The sequence below is a fragment of the Gallus gallus genome, chromosome 5, assembly GCF_016699485.2.
Source record: "Gallus gallus isolate bGalGal1 chromosome 5, bGalGal1.mat.broiler.GRCg7b, whole genome shotgun sequence".
Lineage (NCBI taxonomy): Eukaryota > Metazoa > Chordata > Aves > Galliformes > Phasianidae > Gallus > Gallus gallus.
The window spans coordinates 37253253-37271955 of NC_052536.1; the positions used below are offsets into that span (position 1 = coordinate 37253253).

At 40.8% G+C, this 18703-nt stretch overlaps 1 protein-coding gene across 6 annotated transcripts in view; it reads left to right on the forward strand.

The window, feature by feature from the left end:
• The first annotated feature begins 101 nt into the window (after positions 1 to 101).
• The window catches only part of LIN52 (lin-52 DREAM MuvB core complex component), a 41854-nt gene continuing 23252 nt past the window's right edge, over positions 102 to 18703 (forward strand). For 2 of the 6 annotated variants that reach the window (NM_001007937.2, XM_025150744.3), the window contains 5 exon segments: positions 102 to 129; positions 217 to 291; positions 394 to 431; positions 773 to 839; positions 1493 to 1576. In NM_001007937.2, coding sequence (NP_001007938.1) covers positions 111 to 129; positions 217 to 291; positions 394 to 431; positions 773 to 839; positions 1493 to 1576 — 283 coding nt within the window. In that variant the 5' untranslated portion in view covers positions 102 to 110. 6 annotated transcript variants of the gene reach the window in all.

An 18703-nucleotide genomic window follows, 5' to 3' on the forward strand; every position in this document is an offset into this window, starting at 1 on the left:
CCCTCCGGGGCAGCGATTGGCCACGAGGACTAAGGCGCTCTGGCTCGGCTCTGTGGTCACGTGGGTGGATTCCCGCGGGCAGCGGTTTCAGGTCACGTGACACGCGCAAGATGGCCGCTCCCGGCGACGGTAAGGCGCGCGGATGGGGTTATCGTCACTCTGTGGTGAGGTCTGGCCGGGTGCCGCTTCATCTCTGCTCCGCTCCCTGTATTGTAGGTGCCGATCTGGAAGCCTCACTGCTGAGTTTCGAGAAGCTTGACCGCGCTTCTCCGGACCTGTGGCCTGAGCAGCGTGAGTGCAGCGGGCCCGTGCGAGCGGGGTGATGGCGGGGCGATGGTGGGGCTGCGGGCCCGGCCCCGCGCTCACCCGGTGCTCTTCGCTTCTCTCTTCCAGTGCCCGGCGTCGCCGAGTTCGCCGCCTCCTTCAAAAGCGTAAGCTGCTCCCGCCTCGTGCTGTGTGGCTCTTACTGTGGCTGCGGCTTGTCAGAGCTCGGGAGGAAGGCGCTGCTCTGAGCCTTGGGGAATGCTGCTATTGCTGCTGGCTTTAGCTGCTGCCTTGTTGTAACTCCCAGCTTGCACAGGGAGAGCTAGAAGATGGGAAGATAGGTGTTAGAGTATCCCTGTAGAGTACCTGGAGCCATCGCGTTTATCCTGTCAGTGTAACTGGTTGTAAATGCTACATCAGGCTTTGTATGCAGCTAAAAATGTACTTCTCTGAGCATGCTTTGCCTTTTTTTTTTCCTTTTTTTTTTTTTTTCTTCCCCCTAAACCAGCCTATTACAAGCTCGCCTCCCAAATGGATGGCTGAACTGGAAAATGATGATATCGATATGTTAAAGGGTGAGTATGGGCACCATGGGCAGCGGGGTTGTCTGCGGGTGGGAATTCAGTGCCTGCTAAAAAGCTGAGCTCGAGAGACCTTCTGAAGCCTTCTGGAACTGAAGGGATGGGGGATGTTCCTCTTACTGTGTTCAGTGTTTCTTCCAGGGTTTTGACCTGACTGCCCAGCCATATGTGCTGTTTTTACTTTTTTATCATGCTATTGATTTGCTTCAATTCTGAAGGCAAGAGGCTCCTGTGAGTAAGCCCCATAGCCTCAGGCCTCTTGTCCATACGTCTGCAGAATCAGAATCTCCAGCTGAATGATTCTACTTAGGAGTCTTTGTCTTGTTCACTACCTATATCTTTAGTTAGTCCTACCACCTGCAAGAATATATCTTGATTACAAATACAGTTGTTCTCCTTGTTACTGCTTTTTTGAACCAGTAAATCCCTGTTTAGTTTTTCTTTGTTTTTTGTTGTTTTTTTGATTCCTGCTTTGGAATGGTTAGAACGACTTGCTGGTCATTATGAGTTGTGAGAGTTAAAGAACATATGCTGTACACTGTAAACTGATACTGCTGAAAGTCTGACTTGAATGCTCTGTGAAGTGGTAAACATAAACTGCCACCAGAGGGCTACAGACACTTAAAAATCACTCTTTTCCCTCTTAGAGCTGGGGAGCCTCACTACAGCTAACCTGATGGAGAAGGTTCGTGGCCTGCAGAACTTGGCTTATCAGCTGGGCCTGGATGAATGTGAGTTCTGTGCACAGGTGTGATGACTGCGTTATAAATCTTGCCACTCAACTGTGTGTTTGCGTTGCACTTCAAGCCAGAAAAGTACGTTTACAGATGTGGGAAATGTCACACAATTATGACAGTGCAGTAGAGAATTTTCTGAAGAATAAAGAGTGCTGCTCTGAGCAAGCCTGTCATGGGTGCAGTGAAGCCTAGTAGAGCACATCTAAAAGAATTTCTTATTTTAGACTTTGTTTTCTGTTTTGAATGTTAAGGTCTGGCATTTTCTAGTGGCCCGTAAATTTCTGGCTTAACTTTGGCTGAGGTAAATCACTCGTTTTGCTTCATTTCCCACTTAGGTGCTAACGTTCTTTATCAGGGTATCTGTGCCAGTACTTCTGTGAGACTTTGTGTACTGCCTACAGAGTGAAAATTTAACTGCTGTGCAGGATTCTGTTAGGCATTAGTGCTCTTGCAACTTTGGGCTTCTGCAGTTATTTTTTTCCATAGTCAGCTATAGCAGGAGGTGCTGTCACTGCATTCTTCAGTGACCTTCATCTCGCTTACCAACAACCAGTTTATGTCAGTGCCTTTTTTAAGGAGGGGCGAAAAGGTGTGTTTTTTGTCATTGTTGCATTTAGGATTTTGTTGTTAACATGGTGATCCAGCTTTGAAGATTCCAAAGGGATTGTGCTTCCTTTAAGCAGTACCTGTGCATATGGACACATTTAACTTTTTCTGCTTTATTTTGCTTTGTCATAGACTTCAGTTGCAGATAACTCTTGGGCTTTATATGAAGCTCTGAACATTTTTAGACTTAAAGATTTTTCAGCTTTGTTTCAGTGGATAACAAAAAGCAGTCGAACTTTGAAGTCTCATGATTTTAAGCCTGGATTACCTTAATGCTTTCTTATCGATAGATCATTAAGCCTGTTTGAACGCACTCTCCATAGGTAGAAATTTACTTTCAGTGCTAACGTCTACAAGGATTGAATAAAGCTTTTAGTGGAGTAGAAGTTATACTTTAACGATGGAAATCTTAATCAAATAATAAAATTGGCTGATGATTGGCTCTGTCAATTAAGCTGTAGGTTTACACGTCAAACAGTTTTGGTATACTAAATGGAGTTTAAGCAGAACCCAAGTTAAGAGAACAAAAAAGCTTAACTATTTTTGCTGTATTTATTTCTGTTTATTTTTACTGGAAAGAAATATGAAAAGAAGACCAAGTGAGAAAATAAAAAGTCTGAGGTTTGAGAGTGGCATCCATTAGTCTGTGGCAATTGAAATCTTCAATTTCTAAGGTTTATGTAACCTCTCACCATATTTGCAATTTCTTTTCACTGAAGTCAATCTTCCTTTAATCTGTAACACATTGAGTGCTTTGTGTCTCATGACATACACATTTATGTTAGAAAATCCTTCATGTATAATGACATGTTAAGTTTGAACATGGGTTTTCAGGACTGTTTCTTCCAATACTGTCTTTTTCTCTTGCTAGTAAGAGAACAAGAAGAAAAATCCCAAAGATCTGCTCATTAAAATTAAAGAGCTTGTGGTATTGTTTCAGTGGTGTATGATTTGATTACGTATTTTTCTACTGAAACTTAGTATTCCATGTTTTACATAGTTGATAATCAAAACTGCTTGTCAAAAACAGGATTAAGAAACCCTGCTGGTCGCCCTCCTCTAGATGGCAGCATGAAGCTTCTGATAGCAGTCTTGATACTTGTTTAAAATTCTGTGCAGTTTGTCATGATTTGAAGTTCTTCTTGAGAGTTATTTTGACACTTTTTGTGTTCTAAATTTGCACTGTCCTTTTGACAATATTTTCTTGTTTCCTCTGTATCGTGTGACAAACAACTCTGCTTCATTCTGTCAGTATTTTATTTACTTTACTTTCCAGTGTCGTCTTTTACATTCCAATTCTTTGTATTTTCAAAGGCTTCTGGTTTTGTCTGAGTTACAGATAAAAATGCTGTTCCCGACCACGATGATTCCTGCAGTGCTCCATGACAAATATGCCTATTTAGTGACTTTGTAATTATGTTGTGAGATCTGTTATTGAACCAGTTCACAGCACCCTTCATGTCAATTTTGTATTATGATTCACTGGGTTAAAGGAAGTGTGGTACTGGCTACCTCTTTAAAAGCTTTATCGAGGCAGGATTCCTGCACTTAAAGTTACATTTTGTCGAATCTATTGCTCAGATTTCAGTTTAAGTTAATCATTACTTAATTATATGCCTTCTTAAATTCATATGAGGTGTATTTCTAGTTTGCCTGGGTTCAATGGAAGGCTGATATACTCCGAAACATTTGGGCTATTCCACCAGTTCTTTTAAAATGCTAGCACTGTGCTAGCTGTCTTCAGTGTCTGAGAGCAGCTTGTGTGGCCCAGGTGTACACACATACTGCCTGTTTGTAAAGTATTGCTGGTGCTGGAATAACTATAAGCCTGCTGTGCTATCATAGGGTAGATTTGATGATATCGCTAGAGCAAGACTTCCTGCAATTCTGATTCTTTTTAAGGTCTGATACATCTGGAAAGCTAATGGTACTTGTGTACATTATCTATCTTCAATACTAGAAAACGTGGAATAATGGACCTTACAAACATGAATACTGTTTATAATTTCCCTGTCAGCAGTGCTAGTCTTCTCACTGGGGTTAGATTATAGTTATATTTGGAGCTGAAGCTGTTTTGTGCTTTTCTTCCTGTAAAATTAGGAATATATAACGACTGCATTGTCCAATCTCAAATCCACATACTTCGAGAGCAATGAGACTATTACTGGACATACTCAACCAAGTATCCCTCTTAGTTTTGTGTGTCCTGGCTTTCACTGGAATCCAGAAACTTTTCTCTCATTTTCTTCTCTGCAGTACCAATTTCTTTTCCATATATGTTCAGCATGATCAAGCAAATTAAATAGCTATCCTATAGTGAAGGAGCTGCTTGATGCTAACTAAGGGGCCAAGAATTAGCCCTGGGTGAGGTGGGTATGTCAGGTGAACAGCAAAGGTGTCAATCTCGGAGCACCAGTGATAAAGGAAGAGTCAACTAGGTTGTAGTCAGAATTAGTGATAGTTTTCATTAATGTGAAAAATGAATAAATAAGTAGGAGTTTTTCACCTGGATAGACAACTGTGCCATACGTGGAAAAATGTCTGCAGAACTGATGAACACAGAGGAAGTGTGTATGGGGAGCAGCTCTTCACTAAGTATGGGGGCCAGAGAGAACCAGTAGTGTGTCAGGACAAAAGCAAGGTGAGACCCGCTGTGTGCCATAAAGGCAAAGCTTATTGCCACCAGAGGTTGTGAGCACAAAGTTACCTCACTGAATAAATGAGACAAATTACTGGGTGATAAATCCTTCTAACAAAGAGGTTGCTGGTAGCTTGGAAATCTTAGAGATGCAGAGAGCTGAAAGATTACTAGGCAGACTGGGCTGTGTGCTTGCCCTTGTCTTATGCTCTTCTTTAGGTATTTGCCTTTGGCCTGTTGGTGATAAAATGGGGGTGTGGAAGGAAGGTATTGGGTTTTTGTTGGTGTTTTTTTTTTGTCATAGGCAGGACTGTAACACATGGTAATTTAGCAAGTGTTGCCAGAAATCACTGAAGTGTTCCTGTAAGGGAGAGAACTTTTCAGAGGCAAAAAGGGACAGATGGAGATGGGGATGAGGAACAGCTTCCTTGCTCTCAAGTTAAGCTGGCCTTGGCTGTGAATTGTAGTCCTCTGCAGCCTCAGAAGCCTCTGAAGTTTCTGGAGAACAAAGAGGTTCATTCTGAACACCCAGCTAGTTACAGATTGCCACTCTTTTCTGGTAGTCTTCCGTTTTTCATTTTTCTCAGGTAAATGCGGTGTGTGATTTCCTGCCTGCAAGTTCAACTTTGTTGTAGGTTTCAAGAAACAGAGCAGTTCTGTCTTTCCTTCTTTCCTTGGGCGGAGTTTAACTGTGGCATGTCTTTGAAACATTTACTTAGTTCTGTCTGTGGTCCTTGCAGCCTTCTCTTGACATGGACAATTTTAAAGCTTTTTTTTTTCTCTTAATTCTGCTCCCAGCTAGGAGTGTAGGTTTAAATCAGGGACTCCATCTTTGGTAGATTGAGCTTGCGTTATCTTTTAAGCTTTAAAAAACAAGGCATGACACTCTATTTGCATTGAAGTTGAACTTTGCGTAAGCTGTTGAATTAGAATGGAACTGGGGAAAGAAAGGAGGGTCGTTTATTGTCTTAATGAACCACGTCTTTCATTTCCTGTAATGAGTCATCTTTCCTAGGAGTGCCTATGTGTAGTATCAATGTACGTTGCCTGTGGGCTCCAAGCAGAAGGAGAGGCCTGTGTACCAAAGTGGGTTTGTAATGTTAATGATGTAATTTATCAGATTTAAAAAAAAAAAGTAATAACCATAACTGCTCTTTATTTAGTCCTGATTTAATTAACACCAAGGCTTTTTTAAGCTCAGAAGCCTGGTTATACCTTTGCAAACTGGTTTCTCACAGTTTCTGGTTAACCAAAATGAGTTTTTGGGGATTTATCTAGAAAGCAGCAGACTCTGCTGAATTTCCTGTGACTATTTCCTGGGAGAAGTAAGACCACTTAAAGTACTGGTGGAGGTTGAGAAGAAGACTGTTATAGAAAGAAGAAGCAAAGTAAAGGAGGTTTGCATGGTGTGGATCCAAGTCTGGATGATACAACAAGACTTGGAGACCGTGGTGCTTGTGATTAGAAAGATACAGCAGCGTTCTTAGCATCTTGACTACTGACAAGAGTAAGGAGGGTGCTTGCTGCTTCTTTGTTAAAAGCCAGCAGCTCCAGAAGTGTAGAGCTTCGAGCACTAGTGTGTCTATATTTATCTAAAACATGGAGGAGGAAAATGTGTTCCTGGAATCATTTATATTGTTTGAAATATGTTGGACTTAGAATATTTTATGCCAAGTCTAATGCTCATTATGGTCTTAAACTTAAGAATACTCTAAATTAAATACACTACAGTGAGGTGGGCTGTCCTGCCTGGGAAGGAAACAGTTTGAGATGCATGCACTTCAGTATGCCTCCATGTCATATTTCTGCCCTGCTCAGTATTTTCTTCGTAGCAACTGTTTTTCTTTCTGTTCCTTTACGTTTCCCTGCCTTGCTGAATGAATTTTCATTGCATTTCAGCTTTGCCTGGAAGCATATTTCTCTCTTATTTTGTTATTTAGTACTGCGTTTGCAAAGACTTTGAAATAGTATACACTGCGCTTCAGAGCTTGAAGGCAGAGTTTTATAGCTGGACAACAAAATTATGCTCTTTGGACACTGGATTTCTTTAATATCCTGTTACTATAAGGATTTACTTCGTTGAATTAGTAGACTTCCCCCAGAAAATGTCTCACGTTATGGATGGTTCATTTGTGGCTTAGGAAATGATCAGAGAGGTTTTTTCAGGAACTGCACGATCAATTGAAATGCTAATGCTTGCTTTTGTTTTCCTTACCCGTTACGGGCTTCCTGGAAAAAATACAAAGTTAATACAGGCTATTTTTGATTTACATTCATTGTAACTCTCGACCATTATTTGGTTGTTTCAGAAAAGTGAAAAGAACGCTTGTGATCTGTTAGGGTATTTATACAGCCCCTGTCACTGTGATGTCCAGGCTGCCATGATTTCCACGTGAAACCTTGGCCTTTCTCCCGGTTCTCTTTATTCTCCCCTCCCATGCTGTAGATCTGCTTCATTTTAAGGCAGGGTGATATGGTAAGAGGTGTACTCTGCATCTGCGGAGGGATGAGGAAATCACATTCTCTTATGCTGCTTGCTGGGTGGTTTATTTACTGACAGGATTCTTTCTGGGTGGAAGAGTGAGGCATCGGAATGCCAGCGTGGAATTGGCATTTGAGCATGATCTGTGAATTGGCTAATTTAGACATGTAGGTAGTTAAGAAATGATTACAGTCGGAGGAGTCATGACCTCAACTTTCCATCATCTCCATTGGCTTGTACCCCAGTTTGGAAGTGAAGAAGGAATAGGAAGTTTTAATTGTACCTGTGTGATTTATCCTCAGTCAGCTCTTTAATTTCTTCTGGCTGTCTGAGGTTTCCGACACGTTGTAAATTTCTCCAACTTTTTCATTATCTGCAATTTCTTTATGACTCATGAATCGGAGTGGAGAGAGAGTGTGGATTTACAGCAGAGATAAACATGTCCATAAAGTCTGTATCTGTGTCAGTAATTGTACTGCTGTCAGTGACTGTCCTGTTTTACAGGTCTCTCTTGGGAGAGGAGCGCGCTTTGCTACCGGTGTCAGAAAAATGTTTGCTTTGATTTGCATTAACTTGCTAGGAGATTAGGTTGCAATGGTGAGGATGGAAATTGGGTCTGGACCTCGGCTGCTGTTGTTTATTTTAAATAAGTGGGTGTGTGGTTGCTCTATGTGCAGAAAAAATGGTTGGTCCAAACTGTTCCTAAATACAACATTAGGGAGACACGCTCTAATGGTGATATAAAATGTATTAACCATATGCATAAATTATGCATTTTTAGCATGAAACAATGCTGTATCCAGGTAACTGTCATGCTCCTAAAAAAAAAAAAAAAAAGGAAAAATGCTGCATGGATCCTTAGGGATGGAAGCACAAGGTCTGTCTGCTTTTGAAGTAGAAACAGTATTTCTCAAGGCTTCAGAAATGTTTGTATCTCAGCCTTTTTCTCTGTCCCTTACTCTGAGGGGAAAGTGCTGTTGTAGATTTCTGTGGAGAGTACTAATATAGCATTCTAATCTTCAGGCATTGATGACTCTGCTTGCTGCAGAAGGAGGTATATACTATTGGAGTTTGCAGAGGGGGAAAATCCTGGAACTCTCCTAAATGTGACAGAGGTTCAAACTTCTGCAATTTCTCTCTGCAGTTATTTTTTTTTTATGCCTGTTGTTTATACTTTTATCAGTATGTACTCTGCATGCTGTGTATGCAGAATCTTTTGTTAATTAGATATTTCAGGTTGGATTATTTGTCTGTGATTTTTTTTTTATGTGAAAAAATTTTAGTAAATGTTTTCTTTCAGGAGTATTTTTAAATATTTAAAGTAACTGTGAAAGTCAAACTTTCATCTGAAGCCTGAATCTGAAATTTCATATTGAAATTTCTCTAAGTCATTTGGGCATCCTTTGGGGAAGGGAGGTAATAATATACAACGTCAACACTGTGATTGTGTAGATAATTTTTAAATGTATGTAGATGACATCTTAGCATTCCTAGTACTCTTAAAATCACAGAATCACGAGGTTGGAAAGGACCTAGAAAATCATCTAGTCCAACCATCCTCCCATTGCCATTGCTACCACAAGCCACTAAACCATATGTCGTAGCTCCTCATCCATACGCCTCTTGAACACTGCCAGGGACAGCGACTTCACCACCTCCCTGTGCAGGCCATTCCAGTGCCTCACCACTCTTTGAGAGAAAAAGTTTTTCCTTATGTCTAAACTACATCTTACATCTGTCATTGCTTGTTTGTTAATTCTGAAACCTAATGCTGGAAATACAAGGAGATTTTCAAGCGTTAGACAACGTCTGTCTGGGTCTAGTAACTGGGTTTCCAAAGTTTTGTGTAAGGATCACATGCTAAGTGGCCAAATAATTGGCAGATATCCATAATGTTAAAACTACTGTTGATTTTAATGAGTGGTGCCCAGTGCAACAGCAATTCTCAGTAAAAACTGAGTAGTGAGACACTTTTTATCTGATCTTACTGAGATGTCTGCCTTTGTTTTTCCTCATCCTTTTCTTCTTCTTATTTACGTCTCCAGTTCTGGTCTGTAGATGTGAAAGGTACTTCATACTGTTTGCCTTAATAAATAAATAAATAATACTTGGAGTTGTACCTTGGCATTCCTTCCTAAATAACTGAACATCTTCTCAGAGCTCTCCTCTAGTTTGTTTGATAATATAAAGAAATTCTGCAATGAGTTTGATCCTTTCTAGAAAAGAGTTGCTGAGTTTGTTGATACAGTGAATGTTGTTCTAGGTAATTCTAATAGTTAGGAGAGGGAAGTCTTTTCAGTGTTAAAGGCGAGGAAAATATCTGATTAATCTGGAGACCAGCTGAATAAACACTGCTTTGAAAACTCTGGAATCATTCATCAAATCAGTCAACATTCGTTTTCTGAAAGATTTTTAGTATGCTTATCAAATTTGTGCCTTGTGAGGACATTAGCATTGGTCAGTCAAGCACTTGAACATGTTGTTCAACTAGCAGGTTGACTGTGCATACTCCATTCTTGGAGCTTTTCCAGGCCGGGCTGAATAAAACTTCCAGTGATGCAGCCTGACCCTGTAATTGACTCTCTTTTGAGTAGGTGAACTCCTGAGCCCTTGTAGTCCACGTCATCCAGTGATCTGATGATTCTGTGATGTTAGATCTGTTCTAGAAGTAAGTTAATTCAGCACCTGCATTCTACAGTCTCACTTGAACATAATAGCATGAGGCACTTGGTTCAGCTCATCAACTTTGAGCAGAAGATCTCACGTGAAACTCTGCTGTGTGCCTCCATCTGAGCTGCCTGGTTTGGAACAAGAGACTTGCAGATTTTTATATGGAAGTGGTGGCTTTCACACTTTTACGGGATGAGGAATGGTCTTCCAAATACTTCCATCTGCAGAGCTGATTACATCTGTGTAACTGAGGCTAGGGAACCTGTTTTTCTGTGTATGGAGATACAGTGCATTCAGTATCATTCTTTAAGCAGAGGAAGAGAGAGAGAGATTCTGAGCATACACAAAGGCTCCTCTGTGTCTCAGTTCAAATGAACAGTGAAGGCACCATCACTTGTGTAGACAAGCAGGGGGTCAAATGGGGCTTGACTGAAGAGCTTTTTAGCCACAAAAGTAAGGGAATGGGCTGTCACATTAAAGCATTTCTACCTGCCACATGCTTGATGCAGAAAGAAACATGACTACAAACAAAATGTTCTTACATTATACTGTCAGAAGTCTATTTTTTGCTACTCTTATTCTGACAGGATAACTTGTGGACTACTGTCAGTGGAGGAATTGAAGATAGGGGAAAGTTTGATCAAGCATAAGGTTATGTGCATTTTTCCATTAGGGTTTAAGAAACACAAAAACGCCATACAAATCTTGGGAGATGCTTTGGCAGACACTTTCAAACCTTTGCAACTGGTCTGTATCTATTACTTAAAATCCGTTTGTCTTCTATATGTGAAAATACTTCTATTTGCAAACTATATGAAGGTTAAAAATTGTTAGTTTTTATCCATGCTAACGCCAGGGGTTATTTACCTGTTCAGTGGCATATCTGGCCTTCTAGCTTGAAGGCAGCGGAGTTATTACTCAGGATGTAAGGACTGGTCTGTGCTTTGAGAAAGGAAATACAGTGTACTTGTCCATCAGACTGAGCAGACATAGGTGGGGTATTGCTGTATTCTCTTTTTAGTTTCCTCTGGTTTGGGTCAGGTGGCAACACGCACAAGGCTACGTGAACAGCCTCGTAGTATTTTGTTGTTACATTGTGTGATTTCAGCTGTTCTGAGCATGAAATCCTCCACAGGATCAATAATGGACTTGCCACCTCGCCTCCTGCATTACCAGCAAACGCAGCATCCTGTGTGTGATGTTGCTAGACCAAGTCTGATAGTATCTGTCTCTTATTGCCTCATTAGCTCGTGAGCATTAGAACAAGATAAAAATGCCCTAAAGCCTCTTATCTGATGATTGCCGTAACCTTCCAAGTGCCATTAGTTTAAGTTTGCAATCAAATGCTTCCCCTGCGTATAAGGAACGCTGATTAAACCCAGAGCGTCCCCAGGGGCCATTACAGCTGAAGGAGAAGGGGGGCTGCAGGCCCCGGCGGGCGGTCGGCCTACGGGCCTGCACGTGGCTGCCCCAGCTGTTCCGCTTTGCCTAATGAATTGTTTTACAAGGAGGGGCTGGATATTGTCATCACAAGCTGCCTTCCCGAGGGACTGCAGCCAGCCTGATAATGACTAATGTTAGTGATAGTAATTGAAGTGTGATGGCTCTCCAGGGACCAGCACACGCGTAGAACTGTCAGGCACTTGTGGCTGGTTCAGTCCCGTGAATACCCCTGAAATGCTTTTTAATTGCTTGACTTTCATAACTAGTTCCCATATATCTCCTGCAGAAATACAGGTTTTATGGGGGGAGGGAAAGGAACGGAGGACTCTGCTCTGATTCTCACTTAGCACATTGAGTTTATTGCTGTGATGTGCTGCTACTGAGAATGGCTGTAGTCTTCCTCTTCTCCATTCTCAGTGCGAGTCTGCTCTGTCTCTCTACGCAGCTGATTGTGCCCAAACTTGCCTTTTCCTTAACATTTAAGCCCTGTCTTCTGCAATACTGATCCTTCATGCACGGAAGTTTAGTTTGGCTATAACGAAACACAGTGGTTTTATTTCAGAGATCAAAGTGTCAGAATGATGATAGCTATTTGCATTTCGTTAGGCATTGAAATCTGGATGTAAGAAGGGCAATCTTGTAATGACATATTATATTTATCTGTGTTCTAGCAGGGCTAGTGTTTACAGCTATGAGCTATTAAAGGGTTAGGACAGAGAGCAATCTACATGGAACAGCATGAAAACTTTGATTGTATTCTCTTCTAGGAATTAATTATTGAATGTATCAGTGGGTAAATATATACTTCCAAGCATTCTTAATGACAATAATGGAGAAAATGTTTTCCATTTCTTATTTCATTCCAAGAGAAAATGCAAAAAAGAGGCAGAGTCTCCCTTTCCCTATGTTGTTTCCAAGCTTCCCTCTTTGGTCATTCAGCTCTGTGAGCAATTCCATGCTTTCTTCACAGCTTCCCCAAGTTGTAGCAATGTGAATTGCATTCTTCCTTTGTCTCAGCCAGCACTGAAACAGAGGAGACCTGTTGTGACCTACGTTATTTCTGGCAGAAAACATCCTTCTGATCTAACGAGCTTTATCTGGCAACTCCAACTCAGCATTTTAAAATAAGTCTGAAAAACTAAAAGCTATTATCCTGCAGCTCTCCCTCTCACACACAGAGGTTGCTCCAGAAGTAATACCTCCTATATATTTCCATGGCAACTACAACAGGTACAAAGAGCACAATAACACTATTTGATAAAACAAATTCTTGCTATGAAACACTAACACTCAATGTAGTCAGCACCATTAGGTGTGCACTTCTGCCAGCAATGAACAAGAGCCTGCACACAGTGCTCATGAAGATCTGCCTGGCCATCTAGAACACAGTTTCTCTCTCACGCTGCTGCCACCACTGCTGAAATGCACTACCCACTAAGCTAGTTCTCCACTGCTTGGTCTCCATAAACATTCAGTAAGTGTCAATAAGTGTCAATGGGTGCAATTTTTTCCAAATACAGGAACTCAATGACACGTTTGTTCCATCTGTACTTCCATGTCAGACACCATTTTGTCAGGCCTGGACACAGTACTGCAGATTGGGCCTTATAAGGGTAGAGGGAGACAATCACCTCCCTCTCCCTGCTGGTCATCCCTCTTTTGATGCAGCCCAGGGTACCAGTGGCATTCAGGGCTGCAAGTGCACGCTGCTGGCTTATGTTCAGCTTTCTGTCCATCAGGAGCCCCAAGTCTTTCTTGGCAGGGCTGCTCTCAAGGACTTCTTTTCCTAGTCTGTACTCATACCTGGTGTTACAGTTGGAAAGATTAGCACGGTGGAAAAGTGGTACAGGAGTGGAGTGGCAAAAGGGACAAACAGGAAAGGAATGCTCGCCCACCTCCAAGGATCTAGGCCTGCAGGGAAAAACTCCACAAGGAGTCTCCATTGTAGTTGTTAAGACTGCTTGGAAGTATATATTTGCCTGATACGTAGTAATTGCATAATAGTGAGAGATCCTATCTGACAACTGGGCTGTTGTTTATAGTAGGCTATCTGTTGTGTATGCTGGTGGCTGCTGGATTAATTATTCAGATATGAATCTGGCAGATCATATTTTCATGTTTTACTGTAAAAGTGAAGTTGGAATATTACTTCTGGGCAGTCTGACGGGTCTTGCAGGGTTTGTGCTGTCATTCAGGAGGTGAGACAATTCCCATCTCTTTATTCTGAGTTTACATGTGTTAGGTTAGATATGAAGCTTTTAAGAAGTCATTTTAGAGAAAGAAGTGGAAGATTATATTTGTGCCTGCAAGATATGAAGAGAAAGCAACTATGTTCACAGCAGTTCTTCTAAAGGAAAAAAATGGGTGAAGGTAGGTTTTCTTTTATGATAGGAAGATCATGAGGCTATGCAGCAGGTATACGGCATCAGACAATAGGACGGTGATCTTCAAAGAGGGGAAGGAAATGAAACAAATATCTTGTTAAACAAAGAGTTTTAGTACCAACTGTTTTTAGAAAAACCATTTTAGCCTAAGTCAATGTGAACAACCTTGGTAAATCCAGGACAAGTTAAAATAGGTCATACCAATTAATTCCAGCCACTTTATGGATTAAGTGGTGCCAGTAATGTTTTGTTTCTCTTGCTTGCCTGTTACTCTTCAGCTGTAGGTATCTCTGATTTCAGGTCTATGGGCAGCTTTCTGGAAAAGGGCTTGGATTTCAAGACAGCACTTCTCTTTGACTTTTAGAACATCCTAGAAAGGGTATTCTCAGAAATGCAGCCTGAACACATGGGTGAGAAGCTTTGAATTAATTTATTGTCTCAATTTCCTTGCATAAAAACTGTCTTCCAGAGGAAAAAAAAGTCACATCTGGCTAAAATGAATGAATAGTGGTGGAGATTTTACAACATACCTTTTTAACAAGCTTCTACTAATTGTCTACTTTCATATTAAAAGTACAACTTTTAATTCTACTGTGAATTTGTCTGGGTACTAAGACATTTTGAGTGGTCTCCATCTGTATGGGAAGGTTCTGTTGTGGCTTTTTGAGTTCTGGCTGGAGGTCAAAAGAGAGTGCCTAATGCCTGTGTCAGCAGAGGAAACATACTACTTCTTCTCATCGTATTCATTACAAGTTTGTTCTTCACCTCCCCCTTCCAGTGAGGTGCTTGATCTTAGGAATTTATTTTGGTAATAAAACATTACTTTATACTTCCCCATGAAAGCATGCTTGAAGGCTGTTTGTGGATTTTTTTTAAGGTGTCCAAGAGCTTGTTGTTCCCTGAGCACACTGCAAACCCATGTCATGGTAAGTCTGGTGAATTAACACACAAAGTTAGGCTTGTAAGTGTCAGTTTTAACTTGGGCTCTCAGCACGTGGAAGCAGACCTGTGGTTGGTGTACCACGCTTCAGTTTGCTGTCTCCGAAATGCTGTATGTTAATGGTTGGTTCTGAAAAAATGGGTGACTTTAGTCTTTCTGAAATTTTACTGTAATTTTTGCTCACAATGAGAAGAGCTTTAAGATGCGTTCTGTACTCTTCATAGCTGTAAGCTGTGACAGTAAAGCTAAATGATGTAGTTCAGCTGCTTTCCTATGTTTTATTGGATTGCTTTTTATTTCAAGTTGAAATGTGGTTTCTGTTTTCTCACTTGAGGTTTTAATGTCTGTTCTGCTAGACCAGATACAGTCTGTTTTAGGCAGTAGTTGGAGGGGAGTTCCAAGGAGCTGGAGGGTGGAATAAGCAGCATTAGGTTGCTGAACTGTTTTCCTGTGGTATCTCTAGGGGGCTCTCTGCTGTTGGAAATGTTAAATTTAGTGAGGTCTATCACAAAGGTCTTAATAACCTGTTGTCATTAAAGATCTCATAATGCTTTTTTTTTTTTTTTCAAATGATAACCTCATTTTCATCAGCAAAATACAGCATATGCAACTACAAACTAATTTCCTCCACGGTGTCAATTAGAGATTCTCATTTTTGTCCTAAACTGTACTCTGATCTGCATGTGAACTGCTGTCACACAAACTATATTTGTGTTTATTGTGTATTGAAGGTGTGTAGGAAGTAATTTTTATAAGCCACTACAAGTATAGTGCTACCAGCATCAACTCTGTATGCAAGAAAGACAGGAAATAATTATCCCATCCTTTATTATAACCATGTGGTTTGTTACTGCAGTAACCTTAGAAGTATATGGGCTTTGTTATGGGAGTGCTAGAAATAGATGTTTGAGATGGATGACTTGATGAGACGGCACAAAAGAATGAACAGTAACTTGCAGATTAATGGGTGTTCACCTCCACTTGTTATCAAATGGCATTTAGAAAGGAAGGAATGCATATGTAACACTTTGTTTTTAATTTTGAAACCTTTCCTCTGGGTTTTATGGTGGGCCACAAATCCCAGTTCTGTCTTGAGCTCAGTGGATATGTAATATCAAGGTGGATTCTACTGGGCATTCTGTATCGGATTCAGTTACATTAAAATGGACTTCTTGATGGGGTGAAAATAATGTGGAGTTTGAAGTTCAGTGAGCTTCACAATAAGAACATGCACAAGCATCCTGCTTAACCTGCTCAGTGGTGAGTTTGGTCTTATTTATTCTACAGTCATAGCTTGAAATTGCTATTGTGAATTTACTGCTGAAGGGGGAGAAGGTGAAGTATGGCTAAATTCAGGAGGGGAACAGGTGGTTTTATTTTTGCTGGTTTCATTTGCAGTTCCCAAGCAATGAGGCTTGGAGAGCCTGGCTATTGGGAGCCACGTCCTGATTAGATGTTGGGACCTGCTGTAAAACCATGTGATGTCTGCCAGTTGTGCCAGAATTGAGTCCTCTTTATGTAGTTGAGGAAAGGTATTTGGAAATCTTGAAAAATGCACTGAATTACCCATGCCAGTGTAAAACATAGGCTGGTAACAGTTAATCACTTGATTGCTTCTTGAGCAGTGAAAGATGCTTCTTCCAGAACTTGTTTCCCTATGCAGCCCGACTTTAAATACCCAAAACGTACAAGTTCTGGTCATAGGAGAATTCAGGTGCTCATTCCTGCCAGTGTTTTGAATGTATTTATTGCATGCACTACATCTTTTTGTGTTTGACCACTATAACTTAAGAGGAAATAATTTATTTTTATTTCAGAGTGTGGGTTGTAGCTGAAGCAGGGATATTAAATAAGCTTGAATATACTGTTGAATTTCTTTTTTGCATAACGAACTCTTAAGCAAATTAAAACCTTGTGTGTAACAATTGAGCTTGTGTACGTAAATGCAGAGGGTTAACATAGGTGTAGCCTGTCTTAAGCCATGTAGGATTTTGTACTGCTATTTTAAATATCATTTGAAGTTATTGTAATTGAACTGGGGTGATTTCTATGTGTAATGCAATATAGTAGAGGGGTGTCTTCATCCTCCATTATTTATGTTCTGAGTTGTTGGGTTTTAATGCTTTTCAAATCAGTTAATAATCGGATCAGAATACTGAAGTAACCAAACAGTTTTGAAATCTAAATCACTAAATTGAAAACAACCTTTTGGCTCTCGTGTCCATCTGTGGGCTGTCCCGCTTGTGTGTGGGATTGACAGTGCAATCCCTATTCTTGTTTGCCAGTTGAACTGTTCAGAAAAGTTACTAAACACACGGAGGCAACAGGGGAACTTGGCAAAGGTTTGTAGGGAAAGAAAAAAGCATCCAGTATAGTCTTCCATTCCTAATTGTTTTATGTTTAAGCAGCTGTGGTGAGTAAAATTCAGGTAGGTACAAATTTCAGAAATGACTGCAGAGCTGAAAGGAATAATTGCCTTTTTTTTTTTTTTTCTCCCAGGTAATTAGAGACAGGATGAGAGATAATGGCCTTAAGTTGCACTGGGGGAGGTTCGGGTTAGATACTAGGAAACGCTTCTTCTCAGAGTGCTGATGCATTGGAATGGGGAAGTGTGGAGTCACCGTCCCAGGAGACGTTCAAGAACAGCGTAGGTGTGTCACTGAGGGCCATGGTTAGTGGGTGTGTTGGGGATGTTGGTTGATGGTTGGATGAGATGATCTTAGAGGTCTTTCCCAACCCTAATGATTCTATGAAAAAGAAAGTGGTTTTTAGCCTCGGTGGCCTTGAATGTCAGAGGCCTGTACATAAGGTTTGTGTTACCAGAAACTGTATCCTGATTACCTTAAGTGTATGTGTAAGTTCTGCTTTCTATTGATTTCTCCATTTCTCATTTCAACAATAGAGACGAATGGTTTTTTTTATTAGCTGTTTTTACTTTCTGGTAATACAGCAGCATCCTTAAGCTTCTGTGCCTATTATGGAAAATGCAGTGGCAGTGTTTGCATTTTTAAAAGTTTCAATTGGACTTATGATAACAAAAGTAACTGTGAGAGTTTTGGTACTCTGCAAATTTCAGAGCTGAATTTTATACGTAAACTTGTATATGTGTTCCATGGCAGTTGTCTTCAGCGCTACTCTGTTTTATTTATGAAACTTTTCTTTAATACTGTTTGTTCATTACTTCATCACAGATTCACGGTGGTGCTTAACCATGTAACCTGCCCCACGTAAGGACCTCTTTCTGTGGTTGCAGTGGGTGGCAATGCTTGCTGTCTGAAGAGCTGTTTTGTGACTGCTTGCACGAGGCCCTAAATCTATCAAACTGGGGTGTCACTGTTATGTGTTTCCCAGGTTGAAGCTGCAGGGCCCCCAGATCCCATTTTTCCTGCTGCTTTCCTGTTAGAATTCTGCGTGCCAAACCCACAGCACCCCTCTCTTTCATGAATGGAATTCAAAAAGACACTTACATTTCCATAAATAAATTAGGAATTCAGTGGCTTCTTCTGGCTAATCAGGGCAGGCTGATAAACCTTGCTAGCTGTTTAATAAATGAATTGTGACTGATTACCTATTAATATGGACGCCTTAGGAATTCACCCTGGGGGAAGCAGAGCAGTGAAATAGAGAGGGGCATGGCCCCCTGGGAAATCAGGGCTTCATGTTTGCAGCTTAAATATCTCTGTGAAGTATCAATAAGGAGGTAATTGAATTTTGAACACAAACATGAGCGCCGGATGGATGAAGGAGAGGGGGGCTCTGATCATCTCTTCGTGCCCCTTCATACTCCCCTCCCCTTTCCCTTAGAGACCACTCTAGTGAAGATAGATGCTAAATCCATTAAATAAAGATTAGACACTGTCGTGGTAGAAAATGGCAGCTTAGCTAGATCCCTGGGCAAATTGGGACCTTTAGCAATACAGAAAATTAAAATATACATTTTTAACAAGTGCACTGTTGG